Source organism: Sminthopsis crassicaudata, chromosome 1, assembly GCF_048593235.1.
Source record: "Sminthopsis crassicaudata isolate SCR6 chromosome 1, ASM4859323v1, whole genome shotgun sequence".
Lineage (NCBI taxonomy): Eukaryota > Metazoa > Chordata > Mammalia > Dasyuromorphia > Dasyuridae > Sminthopsis > Sminthopsis crassicaudata.
Genome location: NC_133617.1, coordinates 441946944 through 441964104, shown reverse-complemented (window position 1 = coordinate 441964104; position 17161 = coordinate 441946944). Strand labels below are relative to the sequence as shown.

At 36.9% G+C, this 17161-nt stretch overlaps 1 protein-coding gene across 5 annotated transcripts in view; it reads left to right on the top strand.

Moving 5' to 3' along the window:
* The window catches only part of KANK1 (KN motif and ankyrin repeat domains 1), a 251967-nt gene that overhangs the window by 216474 nt on the left and 18332 nt on the right, over positions 1 to 17161 (top strand). For all 5 annotated transcript variants that reach the window (XM_074280656.1, XM_074280654.1, XM_074280657.1 and 2 more), the window contains 2 exons: positions 1787 to 4450; positions 16601 to 16813. In XM_074280656.1, coding sequence (XP_074136757.1) covers positions 2224 to 4450; positions 16601 to 16813 — 2440 coding nt within the window. In that variant the 5' untranslated portion in view covers positions 1787 to 2223. The remainder of the gene's footprint in view (positions 1 to 1786; positions 4451 to 16600; positions 16814 to 17161) is intronic.

Genomic DNA, 17161 nt, shown 5'->3' with positions numbered 1-17161 from the left:
TAGTTTTCATTTTCTCTGAGACATGGCACCAAAGGGCTTTTTTTTCTCCCCTTTTTTACTTCCCTGAAAATGTCCATAGTTTAAAAAGATACATGATTCCTATTGACATTTGGCAGGAATAGATATACTGTTCCCATATCCGTAAGGCTGAACTTTGGAGGTTCCTGTAATTCCTTTTTTTAAAAAAAAGTCTGCTGTTTGTCTTGGTTTAGGTTAGTCAGAAACAGCTTTTACTAAATGCCATAGGACTGACTCAGTAATTTGAGCATGGTTTCATCTGTTCAAGATGGAACAGAGTTATTCCATATTTTTGATTGATTTAGTCCAAAGAATTGGAAGCAGATAGTGCTTCTTGAAGTGAAGGAACTTTTGTTTTTTTTAAATAAGTAGACAGTTGATGAGTGGAATTTGGATCATAGTATCATATTATAGTTCAACCTCCTTATTTTAGAATGGAGGAAATTTAAGCTTAAAAGGTCAAGTGACAGGCAATGTCAAAGGTCACAGTAATGACAGAACTGGGATTTGAATCCACATCCTTTGCAAATCTAGCAGTCTCACCATTGCAGATGTTGGGTATAATAAATTGGAGACTGAGCTCTGCCTCAGAGCCTCTGAAATAATACAAGATGGAGCAGCCTAGAATTATGACAATTGAATGAGAGATTTGGAGTTTAATCTGCTCTGGTTAGAAAATAAATCCTGTACCACTGTCTACACATTGCAAAAGTAAGAATTATAAATATCTGATCCTAATTACCCTCACAGCAATAATACTCATTCTTTTCCCTTCTAAATCCTCCTCACTTCCTTCCCACCTTCCCCTTCAGAGGCTCATCACCAAGAAGTCATCCTGGTTTCCTCACTATCTCTCCCCCTCCCCCATCTATTGCCATGCTTTCCAGTATCTCTCAGCTATGTCCTTCCTTTCCATTTGTTGTAATAGCCTGCTGATGTAGCCAGTTGCCTCTCCCCACTACAATCTATCTACTACTATTCAGCCACTAAAGTGATTTTGCTAAAGCATAAATCTAATTCTATCACTCTCAATAAATAGCTGTGCCTCCCTAATTGACTCAATCAGATACAGAATGTTCTGTTTGGCATTCAGAGCTCTTCATGACCTAGCCCCATCCTATCTTTCCAGCCTTTTTACACTTTATTCCCTGACATATACTCCTCAGTCCAGTGCTGCTGGCCTCCTGGCTGTTCCACAAACAAGACAGTCTATCTCTTGTCTCCAGGCATTTTCCCTGACTATACCTTTCTCTCACTACTAACCTCTAGCTGTAAGTCCCAACTAAAACTCCATCTTTTACTGGAAACTCTCTCTAGTTCCTCTTAGTTCTAGTGCCATCTCTCTGTTAATTATTTTCTATTTATTCTACATATAGCTTGCTTCCTCCATTAGAGTGTGAGCTCTTCAAAGGAAGAGGCAATTGTTTTGCTCATTTTTATGCCCCTAGTACTTAGCACAATGATTGGTATAGCCTAGGCCATTAATAAATGCTTATTAATTAACAAGGGAAACATTGACCAGAGAATCATTGAATATTTATGAATTGACTCTTGGATATCATCTAGTTACTGTTTTGAAACATATTTCTGATGAGTGGCAAAGCCAAGGGTAAAATATGATTAAAACCTAACTTCTTTTATTATACTTTGTTGTTCTAGAAAAATGTTGAAGTTTTAGTTTTTATATTTATAGTTTTTATACAAATTTTATCATTACCATTACAATAAATAAATAGTATGAACACTTTTTTTTTTTTCTCTTTTGCAGGAAAATCACAGAGTGTGCTAAATGGAAACAGTGAAAAAGAACAAAAAGATCCTTATTTTGTGGAGACCCCTTATGGTTACCAACTGGATTTAGATTTCCTCAAGTATGTAGATGACATACAGAAGGGAAACACCATCAAAAAACTTAACATCCAGAAGAGGCAAAAGTCAGTGCCACAACACACAGGAACCAAGGATACCCATGGCCAGCTAGATGTATGGGCTTCCACTGAATCGCTCTCCTCTTCTAATAGTGATGATAATAAGTACTGCCCCTCATTCCTAATAGCCAGGAGCCAAGTAACAGTCCCTCCAGCCACCAGGCAACCCGCCCCTCCCGAGCTCTCTCCCACTTTCCTTGCCATTCCAGAAAATAGACAGCTGCCACCTCCCTCCCCTCAGCTTCCCAAGCATAACCTTCATGTCACCAGAACTCTGATGGAGACTCGGAAAAGATTAGAGCAGGAGAAGGTCAATATGCAGATGACTCCAGGAGAGTTTCGAAGACCTAGACTGGCTAGTTTTGGTGGTCTGGGCTCCACAGGCTCACTCCCCTCCTTTATGGGATCTGGGAATCGCAATCCAGCAGCCCATCAGCTTCAGAATGGGTACCAAGGCAACGGGGAATACAGTATTTACACCACTGCTGGAACTACCTCTTCTATGGGGAGCTCTCTCCGGCATAGCCCGATGAGCTCTGGGATTTCCACACCTGTGACCAATGTAAGCCCATTGCACCTGCAACATATCAGAGAACAAATGGCAATCGCCCTGAAACGCCTGAAGGAACTGGAAGAGCAGGTAAGGACCATTCCAGTGCTGCAGGTCAAGATCTCAGTCCTGCAGGAGGAAAAGAGACAGCTGGTCTCACAGTTGAAGAACCAAAGGTCGCCTTCACAGAATGACACCTGTGGTGTGAGGCAGCGATCCTACAGTGCTGGAAATGCTTCCCAGCTGCAGCAGCTCTCATGGGTTAAGAGAGGAGACAGAGGGGAACTATACATAGACTGTGAAGAGGAGGAGATGGAGAGCATAGAACAGAGTACAAAGAGGATAAAGGAGTTTCGGCAGCTCACTGCAGAGATGCAAGCACTGGAGAAGAAGATACAGGATAGTAGTTATGGGGCTTCCTTGGAGATAAGAGAAAACAGGGAGTGTGCATCCAAGGAGTGCAAGTCTGTTGCTGTGGGTGCTGATGACAACATGGATGATGTTGTCCTGTATCACAAGTCCTCTCGGCCATTCAGGGAAGCTGCCGTGGGAACAGAGGCAGAAACCAGGGACTCTGGAGTTGGGGTAACAGAAGCAATGCTTGGCGTTACCACTGAAGCAGATAAAGAAATAGAACTGCAGCAGCAGACAATAGAAGCTCTGAAAGACAAAATCTTTAGGCTTGAGGTTCAGCTCAAGGAAACCACCTATGACCGGGAGATGACCAAGTTAAAACAAGAACTGCAGGCTGCTGGATCCAGGAAAAAAGTTGACAAAGCCTCCATGGCCCAGCCACTTGTCCTCAGCAGGATGGTGGAGGCAGTGGTTCAGACAAGAGACCAAACGGTTGGTAGTCATGTGGACATGATAGATGCTTGTGTGGGGACTCAGCTACAAACATGTAGCATAGGCATCTCCTGCAAGCCTGATTGGGAGAATAAGATTGTTGGGCCTGAGCTGCCCATGAATTGGTGGATTGTGAAGGAGCATGTAGAGATGTGTGACCAATGTGTTGGAAGGTCTGTGAAGATGTGTGACAAGAATGTGGGTGTAGAAACCAGCATTTGTGAAACAGGCAGTAATACAAAAGAATCTTTGTTTGATCGGACTCCTTGCAAGGCACAGCTGAATCTCAAAGAAGTACGGTCTATAGGTTGTGGAGACTGTTCTATAAATGTGACTATCTGCTCTCCGAAGGAATATAATTCCCAAAACGTGAATACAGAGTCTGTTTTCCTGGTGAATTCTTCTGTCATGGCTGTGCCTCAAACCATGAACCAACATACCACTACAGTATTGGAACAGGTAAATCAATTCACCAATACAGAGATGAGATCTCTGATGGACTCCAGCACTAACACTTTCCTAAGCACTTTTGACAAACAGACCAATACTAGGACTGTGGATGTGCGGACCGTGGCAGTTGGGGAGGGCAGAGTCAAGGATGTCAACGCTTCCTCCAAGACTCGTTCCATTGGGGTTGGAACTTTACTTTCCAGTGATTCTGGATTTGATAAGCCATCTGCTGTGAAGACCAAAGATTCAGGAGTGGGACAAATAAACATTAATGAGAACTATTTGGTGGGTCTTAAATTAAGGAATATAGCCTGTGGGCCCCCACAGTTGTCTGTGGGGTTAGCAGCCAGCAAGAGGAGCATTGGTGTTGGAGATGAACCTGTGGGTGAGTTGGTAGAAAACCCCTTAAACCAGGCTCCTGAAATAATGACTGGCTTGGATCACTACATTGAGCTTGTCCAGAAGCTCTTGGCAGAGCAACAGACACTACTAGCTGAAAACTATAGTGAGCTGGCAGAGGCTTTTGGGGAGCCTCATTCTCAGATTGGCTCGCTTAACTCACAGCTCATGAGCACCCTGTCATCCATCAATTCTGTTATGAAATATGCCAACACCGAAGAGCTAAGTAACACAGACTTCCAGAAACAGAACCTGGCAGGTAAGCTGTGTTTGAGATGGGCTTGGTTGGAAGTAGGGAAAGGTGGCAGTGAGGTCTTTCTGAGTTACTTTGGACTGTTGGAATTTTTTTTTTGGTGTTTTTTAATCCAGGCAGGCAGCTCAGGCCCAACGATTTTCCCCTGGTCAGGCTTGCAGGAGCTGAGTTCCCTGGGTCATGGGGCTGAAGATATATTCTGGCCTTCCCACTTGGTTTGCTATGAACAAATTTGTTTATTATGAACAAATTTATTACTATTTATGTACATAATTAACAGTATGTTAAAATTCATTTAATTAAATATTAGTGTAGGTGTAGGGAGAAAGAGGGAGGCAAGCAGAAATAATAAGACCTGAGTTTGAGTTACCTGCGAGACACAGAAACCAAGCAAGTCACAACCTTCCAGAACAGCTGTTAATCTGCACTGATAAAAGTTTTCTCAATGAGAATTCCCTACATCAGTGAAATTAAAGGTTTGTAACACCTCTTCTTCCTTGTCTTCCCTTCCCCTAAAAAATTGATGGATGGGAAATAATCCTCTGAGAACTTTCAAAAATGGTGAAATTCTTTTTACCATTCAAATTTGACAGCAAATTTTAGGTTTTTCTCCCTCCCTTTCCTATAGAATATCCTGTTAGTAATTGTTTTTCTTTAAGCTAATGCTAAATAATATCTCTAGTTCCCCTGCAAGATTTGTTATGCATTTTCCAGTAAGCAAGCCAGTGGGATTTTTTTTTTTTTTTGTATAGATGATGTAAGAGAAACTTTCATCAGTTTCTCTAAAAGTGAAAATTACTTACTTGACAGGTCATTTCTTTTCTGTTCATTTAAAATGTATGTGCATATTTGGGGGAGTATAATGAAATCCTGCTTTCCAGTGAAACCGAGTATCATGGGAGTTTCCAGTGATATTTCTGATACATGCAAAGTAAACATTACTGAACATATCTTCATGTGCTGAAATAATATTAATAATAATAATAACTCACATTTCCCATAGGGTTTTAAAGTTTTCAAATTTCCCTCCGCTCTCCCCCATCATCATCCCAATAATTTAGTGAAATTGCAAGTATTTTTATTGTTGATGTTCAGTATTCTTTCAGTCATGTCCAATTCTTCAAGACCCTCGTTGGAGTTTTCTTGGCAGAAATACTTTTCCTTCCCCAGCTCATTTTACAAATGAGGAAATTAAGGCAAACAGAGTGAAGTGACTTGTCCAGGATCACACAGCTTATATGTATGTCTGAAGCTGGATTCCAACTTGGGAAGACTCATCTTCCTCATTTCAGGCCCAGCATTCTATCCACTGTGCTGCCTAGTTGCTATTCATATTAAGGCTGACAGATATGAAGAGACTTATATGGTCACACAGATAGTAAATGGAGGAAATGGGAATTAAATCTAGATCTTCTTACTCCCAAGTTCAGCACTCCATGTACTTTTACCATAATTCCTTGTTCTCTAAATAAGCCATGATTTAAAATTTCCCAATTTAGGAACTTAAAGCCAAACTATCCCAATTTAAATGCCAGGTTATAAGTCTGTGACATCGGATGCATCACTTAACCTTGATGGGTCCCAGGTTCCTCATCTATAGAAGGAGGGGATTTAGACTAGATAATTTCTTGGATATCCTCCATCTTTAGATCCATGACCCTGTGGTATATATGTGTAGAAATTTTAAGTTTTCTCCGAAAAGACAGTTAAGTTGGATTAAACTTCTGGCTTCTTTTATGTTTTAATAAGGCTATCCTAAGAAAATCTGGGTCCCAATCAAGTTTTAGTCATTTTTTCACAGCTGCATAGGATGATGTTGTTTATTACAATTTAAAAACAACTACCACAATCCTCCAAAAAGACAACAATTCAGTCAAAGAATGGACTTTTTCTCTTTCTTTGACTAAGGAATGAAGTATTGGCTATATGTAGCACATTAGGAGTGTAAGTGCTTAGCTAGATAACAAAGCTTACTTAGGGCATAGGCTCTGCCCTAGTGTAGTTTGCAGAATAGTTTAAAAAAAAAAGGCAGGAGCCCATAAAGTTGGATCAACACAGTATATTGCACTATAAATGTACTTGAGGAAACAACACAAGAGGGGCAGTTAGGTGTCACTGGCCCTGGAGTCAGTAGGACCAATTTAAACCTGATGTCTGACACTTAATGTGTGAGATGGTAAAATCATTTAATCCCAGTTGTCTCCAAAAAAAAAAGAAAGAAAATAGCAAAAGAAAAATGCTTTAAAATTTTTCAAAAATTAAGGTCATTTTCACTCTGAGAAATTAGAAAAAATTTCTTGGAGATAGTTTCCCATTCAAAGCCCATTTAAGTTAGGCATTAAAGGGTGGATAGGCACCTAAAAGTGGAAGCTGGAGGAGGAAGGGCATTAAAAACATGATGTCAGTTCCTAAGTCCAAAATAAAATCTTTAAATATCTCTAGACACAGGTGCAGTATAACATCATCTATTAATAACAACTTTTCTCTTCCTAACTCAGCTTTCTGTTTCACATTCTTGCCAAAAATAATGAGTTGTAACATTGTAATGACTGGTCTATAAAGTCATTAATTGGGAACATAGAGTAATGTCTGTCAGGGCACATTGCACAAAACACATCACTTTGACTATTTCAATTTATATTGACATTTCACCCTCTCCTACAAACACATACACCTCACTAATAGGTTTAAAAAAATGTCATTAAACATTAACTTTTATGAGATAGTATCCATACGCTAAAAATTGGTAGCATTTCTAAAACTTAACATGGCTTGTCCCTTTAATATATCCAGGAACAACTCTGCCTAATACAGATCTACATTATATTCACAATTGTGTTTTTAACCATATTACTGAAAGGTGCCTTTTCATGACAATTCAGCAAGATTAGGGAGTTTGGGGAAACATTGTGGATTGCCTTCTCCCACCCCATGCTGTCCCATTTTCAATGTTAAAGAGTTGAGATTAAAATGACAAACTCATTGTTGTGTTTGATATTTTATCATTGGATATATGATTTAGCTTATACAGGCTGCAAATTACAAACAATCAATCAGACTACCAAGAGCAAAGAAAGAAAGGGGAAAAAAAAATGGATTCTGGGTCAAAATGCAAAATGGATTGCTCCTCATCCTAGTTTTTAAAAATGGACCCAAAATTAGGCCACAAGGAGTTGTTGCTCTGGCATGAATAAACACAAATAATGTATTTATATGAGGCCAGTATGTTGGACAATTCTACAAGTATTGGAAAATAACCAGTTAAATCATGCAGAAGTTATTTTGCTTAATGCAGCTTCATATCACTATAATAATATTTTCACTAGTCGTTAAAAACATGTATCATCACACACCACAAAAAGTCTCTGGCCGTCTTTAGCAAGAGATTGCCTGTACAAATAAGAATTCTCAAAGGAAAAGGGGTAAGTATTTTGTCCAAAGCTATCTAGAAATATAACCCAAATCTAATAAGTTCTTTAAAGGCCAATGTAGTGTGCTATAAATACCCTGGGTTTCAGAGAGACTTGGTCAGAGAACTACAGACTTGAGTATGGAGGGCAAGCAGCTCTGATACTTGCTATTCATTTGACTATAGGCAAAAAATCCTGTCAACTCAACTGTTGTTTCTTCATTTGCAGAAACAACTAGTTATTATTTATAACAGATGATGGATGGAGATATGTTCGTGTTTGTTGATTTATTTTAAGTTCATAATAATTTTTTAAAAATTTAATTGAGGTGATGAATATGGAAATATGTTTAGAAGAATTGCATATGTTTAATCTATATCAAATTGTTATCTAGAAGAAGGGGGAGGGGAGCATAATAGGAAACAATTTGGAACACAAGGTGAATGTTGAAAACTATCTTTGCATGTATCTGGAAAAATAAAATACTATTAATTTTTAAAATAATAATAATGGAGGGAGTTGGACTAAAGACTTTTCCAGTTTCAAAGGTGAGCGTTGTGATAAGTGATAATTTTCAATCTATAATATAACCAAATCCATTGAATAACCAATCAGTAAGTTATTTTTTGAATACCAATGATTTGACACTGGGCCTAGTTTGGGGGGAGACACTGGTTATCAAAGAGGATTACCATACTAAAAAGGGATTACCCCAGAGCCAGCAGGGTATAGTGCAAAGAAGACTGACTCTGGACTCGAGGATGTGGATTCAAATCTGCTCAGATCCCTTACTATCTGTCTTCCCTTGGATAAACCTCCTATCCTTCATTTTTCTCATTTATAAAACAAGGATCTTGAATGATCTCTTTAGGTCCCTTTTACATCTATTCTCATGATTCTTTATTATTTGAAATATTGCTGAAAGCTATTGCCTTCTCATCCACCCTCAAATGAGATATTTGCAAAGCTCTTAACAATGTCCTGCACACAGTAGGCATTTAATAAATGCTTGTTCCCCTCCTTCCATTCATGCTGTAAAACGATATTGTTTTCTGGCATCAGGGAATTTATTTGACAAAAATAAAGGGAACTTCTTTCCATCAATTTCTCTAGAATATGAGGCTTCTTTAGTGCTAGGGATATAGCTGAGATTTGGTGACTTGATGTTTTAATTCTCTTTTGGTATCACCAAATGATCAAGGGGAAAGTAAGCCTCCATCAGCTGTTCTTTTAAAATCCTTTGAAAAGATGGTTGGTGCTTTTCTTCTTTATTATAATTGGCATTGGGATTTATTTGAGAGGTCATGGTGGGTTTTGTTTTGTTTTCCTTTTTAAAAAGAGGGGAGAGTCTAGATATGCTCACTGCTGTTACAGATGTTCTAAAAATATAGCTGTCGTAGTGTCTGAAATCTAATGTAAGTCAAATTATAAATAACAGCTGAACTCAGCTCAGATAGGCTGTCTACCATAACTTTTTAAAATCCATCCCTCACAAGTACAACTTCTCTATTTATAGTCTTCTTTATCTTCATTTTGTTATAAAGTGGGTGAATTATAAGCACTTTATATAATTACAAAACCCACTTGGTGGGCACAGACGTTGAGCCAAGATGGAAAATCTATATAAATCACCATTTATTTCTTGTTGACATGCTTGTATTTCTTCATCCTGTTTCCTCATGTTCCTACAATGTGTCTGTTAACTGTCTTGGTATACATCCCCAATCCCCCAAATTTCATTAACTTTTTAAAATTAGAGTGTATTGTTTTAACATTCTACAGAATATAAAGGGGGGAGGGAGTGGTCCTTGGCCTAGTATAGTGTAGCATACAGGAAGTGCTTAATACTTAGTAACTGACTGATAAGGTCCACAGGAGCACAAGAAGTTAAACATGAGACTGTTATTTCTGAAATTAAAATTTAGAAGGAAATTAAATAATGAACCTAAAAATACTAGAATGGAGATAACAATAAGAATTGTTTATGATTTGCAAGCCCCTTTTTATATACAATTATCCTTTCCATATCACAAGGGTTAGAGATATGGCATCCCCCTAATCTGGAAAATCTGTGTAAAATTTTTTGGTCCTCCCTTTGTACTAGAACAAAAGCCTGAATTGTTATGGTATTAAAAGATAAAATATGTTGATGTTATGCAATAATACTTTTTATTCATTTCTGAGTTTTTAAACTTTTTTAATGTTGTCTGCTAGCCTTCAAGTATCATCTGAGGCTTCTGCAAAACTCACCAAAAATTCCCATTTAATTTCTTATACTAAGCTATATGATATATCAAAGCTATAATGGAGAAAGCCAATATGTGAAGGAATTATTATATGTTATTTCATTTGGTCTTTATAGCAGCCCAGAGAGTTTTACAGATGAGTAAATTGAGTCTGAGCAAGGTTAGGTGACTTGCCCAGGATCATGAAGTTAGGAAGCATCCGAGGTAAGATTCAAACTTAGAACTCCTGACTACAAATCCAATATACTCTTTCATTTATCTATTTTTTCCACATTAAAAAAATTTTTTTGAGTTCCAAATTCTCTCCCTCTGCCTCTCTTTCTCTTTGTTCTCCCCTCCCCATTGAGAAGGCAAACAATCTAATCCAATACAGTATACTCTTTCCACTGTGCTGTCTGGCCACCAAAGAGATAAAGACACTAGTTTAAAATTTATTAGCCTGATTATTAGAGGAGAAATCCTTTTCTACTCTTATCAAAAGAAATCTTTAATGTGGTCAGGAAATATTCTTTGAAAATTATTTTTCTCTCTAATTTAATTTTTTTTTTTCTGATACCCTTGGCTTGAATTTTGACTAAATGTATCAGCAGAAAGGTCTTGCTTTTTTTTTCTGAAGGGAAGAACTTCACAGAATTCTAATTTTTAAGACATTTTATATGATCACTTTTATATATGAGTTTATTTAATATTGCCTGATTTTTAAATCATGTGGTGGGACCTGAGAAAAAAAAATTGACTTAAACTTTTAGAAAATTCCAAGTGCAATTTCTCAGCATGAATTTAATAAATGCCTCTGGTATATCGGGACTCTGAGTTTCTGGGGATACAAAAAGAAATAATAGAAATAATCTTTGAATTTAAGCAGCTTTCAGATTATTAAGAGACATATGTCTCTTAATAACCCTTTTGTTGTTTGTTCAATCATTTTGAATCATGCTTAGATTCTTGGTCACCCCATTTGGGGTTTTCATAACAGAGATCTAGAACGGTTTGCCATTTCCTTCTCCAGCTTATTTTATAGATGAGGAAACTGAGGCAAAGAGTTGTGATTTGACCAGAATCACACAGCTAGGAAGTGACTGAGACACGATCTTAATTCAGGAAGAGCAGCCTTCCTGGCATGAATAACAAGATGGGGCAAAGGAAGGGCATGCTTCAGAATCTTCCCTGACAGTTTGGTATTGCTCAGTCCTATCTACTCGAATACAGACAGACACGAAATCTTCCCAGCCCCCTGCTCTAGCTGAGGAACTAAGATTGAACTGTGGTGATAACCCTAGAAGGCAGGGTCAGAGTTCTGAGGGAGTATTGTAGAATGTACTAGAAAACCTATAGTGTTAAAGAGAAGGAAGAAGGCCCGTTGTGGGCTGGTATCCTTCACAAAAAATTTCATAGATGAGACTTCAGCTTGGATCAGTAAAGATGTACAGGCTCTTGGGCTCGACACCCCGTCTTTGGCTAATCCAGTATTTAAGTGGGTTTTCTGGGTCAAGTTTTGGGAGGGTGTGTAATTAAAGGTGGGTGGGGCTATGGTGAAGGAGAATCTGATTTTAATCCAATGGGGGTGGGGTGGGTTTGTTTTGTTTTTTGGCTTCTAATTAAATGTTTGCCCTTCCTTATATTTGTGACAGTCCCAGGCATGTATCCGTGAAATAAAAAATGACCCTAAACATGACCATGTTTCCTAAAAGTGTTTATATTTATGGTCTGAATGTTTAAGCAAAAAGATAAGTTTCAATCCTTCATTTTGACTGGCCACTTTGGTAGCTACCCCCCCTGCCTTTTAAGAGAATATTCTTAAGAGAAACTCTGAATGAATATGTAGTAGACATGCTATAGAATGTGTAACAGGAAAAATCTTTACTTTCTACTTCTAAAATGATTAAAATATGCAGGAAGGAAATAAGTTGTTATTCCCACCTCTTGCTCATTTAAGCACACACACACACACACACACACACACACACACACACACACACACACACATCTAAGCATGAAACAAATGACCTGATGTCCTGCCAGTACCATTATGGTCAATATTAAATCAATTAACTTAATCAATCTAATTAAATCAAATTTAAAAAGAAATTAGATTAAATTAAATCAATTCTTTTCCTTTGGATCTTTAGTTTAGCCAGAATTCCAAAGTGAGTGCTTGGAATACAGCATCAATTTGGAAGCAGCAGCTCTCTCTACCATGTTAGATAATACTTTGAGTGAATTGAAATTTATTTGTCTGGTTCTTATCTATGATTTCAAAAGTATATATAATTAAATACAGAAATTAGAATTAACACTCTGAACTATTTTGTAAGTCAACACACAATTCAATTTTTTTTTAACTTTCCATTTCATTACATCTAAGAGATGAATTAATGTATTCTTGTAATTGATAATACATTCTAAATTAATAACTATAAATGTAGGTAGAAAAGATCATCTCTCAATTTCTTTCAGCTTCATTACTCAGTGATTCTGTAATATTTTTAAATGCTGGATTGTGCTTTTTTCAAAATTTTTATATCATGATGCAGTCTAAGTTCTTATGGTTACTGACTACAATAGCTGCTAAATATATTATAGAATTAGAATGAATACAGCTTTAGGGGGGCTTTCTCCTTATGAGGTATGATCTGAAACCTCTACTAATAATCTTCCAAATTAGTTACAGATTTATAAGCATTTAGAGCTAGAAGCGATCTTAATAGTTGTCTACTCTAAAACCCTCCTGTGGATAAAATGCTGGGCCTCAAAGTCTGAAGACATGGATCCATCCTCAGACATCTGTTGGCCATGTGACCTTGGGCAAGTCACTTAACCTTGTTTGCCTCCGCTTCCTTATTTGTATAATGAAAGAAAATGGCAAACCACTCTACTATATTTGCCAAGAAACCCCCAAATAAGGTCAGCGAGAATCTGACACGATTGAAAACAATTAAAAACCCCACTAACATTATGCACTAGGAAGTAAAAAATAAATATATTGGAACTATAAGGGAACTTTGAACTCTAATTAAATACTCACATTTGTTTTATATTGATTTGTTTTCTTGACTACTTTAAGGTTGCAGTTTTGTTCTGCCTGGCTATAGCCTGTATTTAGTTAGGAGTATCTGATCTCAAAACTGATCTGATCTCAAAACAGTAAATGTAAAGAACCTACTATGTGCCAGGCACATTGTTAAATGGAAATCCTCAATTCCCATTTCATTGAGAAAGTTATTGAACCCAGCTGAACATTAATTTCCTTTTCTGTAAAATAAAAATTGAACCAGCTCTACATCCTATTGATGATCTTTCTGTTTTGATTATATCACAGAATCTCATATTTGGAAGTGACCCCAAAAGCTGTCTAATCCAACTCATATCTAATCTAATAAGGGATTGAAAACCATTAATAGGTTCTTGAAGAATCAGGAAACATAGGTTGTTTTTGTTTTGTTTTATTTAATTGCCCTGATAATATGAGTCTGGCAGAGACAAATGAGTTGTAATTCTTTAGACTGAATTAGGAAAATGAGCAAAAAAAAAAATTTTTTTTTTTTATGCCTAAGCTTTCATGCCAAAACTTTTAGACTTCTCAAGGACAAGAATTGTGTCTTATCTTTAAATTTTTCCCAGAAGCCTGTATGGCATCAAGCTACAAAAAGTTAAGTTCCTATCACCATGTGCTAGGATATTATAATAAAAGTTTGTACATTAAGCACAATTAAACCCCTTTCCCTCTAGGATTCACTTTCCTCCTTGTAAAAGGAGGGCTTTAGGGTAGACAACTATTAAGATCACTTCTAGCTCTAAATGCTTATAAATATGTAACTAATTTGGAAGATTATTAGTAGAGGTTTCAGATCATACATACCTCATAAAGAGAAAGCCTCCCTAATGCTGTATTCATTCTAATTCTATAAATTTCTCAGCACATACAAGGTATATTCAAGTTGATGGAAAGAAGTCTGGGAGAGAACTCATTGTGGTACCATGAAAAACAAAATGCTTTATTTGGAGTAAAAAAATGTTGGATCTTCCTTTAGATCTCACTTCTGCTGCTGTTTGTGAGACTTTGGACAAAACAGCCTTTCCAAGCCTTCATTTCCAATATCTTTAAAATGAAAGGCCCTAAACTACATTATCTCAAAGATCCTTCCAACTCGAAATTTATATAATCCAGTGATCTCCCAAAGTAAAAAGTTCCATTTTGGGATAAATCTAGTTGTTAGGAAATTTAAACATTAGCACCAGATTTGCCTCTTGGAAGTTTCCATTTCTGTCCGTGGAATAGAAACTTTGTATGAAATGCTTGTATAAGCATGGCTCTTTTAGCTGGACTTTTATATTTGAGTAACCTTTCTTGGTTTGCATGCCTTACAAATACAAATAGAGGCCTGCACAGATTCAGAGTTTGATCTATTCAAGGTCAGGCAGAGTGTAATTACATTCTGAAAGGTATTTGATAATAATAGAGATAAGTTGCCTCTGAATTGAGTTAGACTAATAAACTGTTAAAAAAAAAAAAGTCACATTCACTTAGGAAGTATAATATTGGTTAGTACAAAGTTCTCTGGGCTCAAATGCTTCTTCTGACTTGTAGAAATGTAGCATTGTTTGCATGTGTTTTAGAACATGATCCTATTCTTAGCTTTTTAAAAAAAAAAAAACAAATACTTTTTTTTTTTTTCCTGAGCCAATTAAACATTTGGCTCTAAATGTTGGGGGAAGAAGGAAGAGGGGAATGAGAGCACAGCAACAGCTTGATTAGACAAGAAGCTTTGGACAGTGAAATCAAGAGTAAATAGGTAAAGTAAAAGCCAACTCTTTGTGACCCAGTATAAAATTTTCTTGGCAAAGCTAGTGGAGTGGTTTGCCATTTCATAGCTAATAAATGTCTAAGGCTGGATTTGAACTTGGATCCACTGAGCCAAACTACCTCTTCTAAGTTTTAAGAGCGTTAAATTTAACATGAAGAAACAAAATTGGCCTTGTTTATGCCCTGTGCTGCTTTTTTTGTTTCCTAAACCAAAAAAAGGTAGGGGGAGGGCATTAGAAATTAATCTAATAAGGGATTTAAAACCATTAATAGGTTCTTAAAGAATCAGGAAACATAGGTTGTTTTTGTTTTGTTTTGTTTAATTGCCCTGATAATATGAACCTGGCAGAGACAAATGAGTTGTAGTTCTTTAGACTGAATTAGGAAAATGAGCAAAAAAAATGTTTATGCCTAAACTTTCATGCCAAAACTTAGACTTCTCAAGGACAAGAATTGTGTCTTATCTTTAAATTTTTCCCAGAAGCCTGTATGGCATCAAGCTACAAAAACATTAAGTTCCTACCACCATGTGCTAGAATATTCTAATAGAAAGATAACCTATAAATGTCTTAGTACATACAAGGTTTATTCAAGTTGATGGAAAGAAATCTGGGAGGAAAGACATTAGCAGCTGGGGGTCTGGCATAAGTGTCCTCCAGAAGGTGGGAAGTGAGGGAGAGATCATTTCAGGAGGGAGATGAGAGACACAAAGACACAGAAATGGGAGGTATTGTAAGGAACAGAAAGGAGATCAAGGTGTTTGGTAAAGATTGGAAAGATAGGAAAGAGCCAGGCTATGAAGACTTAATGAAGAACCCCACTCTTGTAACAAATAAACATGACTTTATCTGATTCTAGATGTATTAAGGGATGTATTAAGGTAATGTGAACAGACCCTTTTTTTGTTTGTTTGTTTTGTTTAAGGAAAATCACTTTGGCAGCTGGAGAGAGAATGGATTGAAGAGGGAAAAGACTTGAGGCAAAGGGACCAAACAGAAGTTGTTATGATAGTCCTTGCAAGAAGTGATGAATAACTGATCTAGAGTTAGCAGTTTGTACAAGTGCAAAGAAGGGGATGTAGAGAGATGTTGTAGAAGTAGAAAAAATAAATATTGGTTGAATTGAGTAAGACACTAAACCTAGGATTGAGGGAGTGTAAATTGAGAATAGAGAATGAAATTAATTAAGCATACTGCTTAATTTATTTGCTTAGAAAAAAAAATTTTTGTTTTATATTTTCAATCAAGTTGTAAGCTTTGTGTGGTGACATCCCTCCCCCCAATACTCCTATCCCTGCCATAGTATTGATTGACAATAACATTTAATCTTCTAACTCAGTGATTTGTCCTGGTGGTTCAATTTTCTTCAATTGTGTCCAACTCTTTGTTACCCAATTTAAGTTTTTCTTAACAAAGATACTGGAATGACTTGCCATTTTCTTCTTCAGCTCATTTTAAAGATGAAGAAACTGAGGTAAACAGACTTAAATGGAATGCCTGAACTCATATAGCTATTAAGTGTCTAAGACCAGATTTAAACTCAAGGAAGTTGCCTCTTCCTGACTCCAGCCCCAGTACTCTATCCACTATACTGTTTAATCTGTGTGTAGTTTTGTTTTTAGAATATCTGCATTAAGACACAGAGGTGTTTACTCCAACCCTAAATGCTTTGTTTTATTCTCTTTCTCTTCTACCAGGACATGATTTGGAATTTATCAGTAATATTCAAGTTACTTCATCAGTTGTGACTTCAAATGGTGAAATCACAACACATGAACAAGAGGCCAAGATCAGAAAAGGGACAAAGATGACTATGGTAGGAGTTGGCTCTGACCAAGAGTCTTTCCTCTCTCAAGACACAACATCTCCAGTTAACCTAACAGATGATCAAATTGCTGCTGGCCTCTATGGTAATTCCACACACTTGTTAAATCTGTATCTTAATACCACATCCTCTGTAAAACATTTCTAGCCACCTAATTAAATGTAACTGGACAAACATTTAATAAGCAACTACTACATGTAGAGTTAGCATGGGCCACGATATTAAATCAAGTTGTAAATCTGTCTGGTCAGTGATCTGGGCAAATTTTAAGTCCAACATTACAGCGAAGATGCTGATGAGTATTGGTGAAGGTAGTTAGTGTCCCTTACCTAGAAATTCCTTTATTAAAGAAATCACAAAGTTCAGGGATTGATTTGATAGGAGAAAAAAATTTCACATGCCTCTCTTGGTACTGCTTTAAAGACAAAGAAAT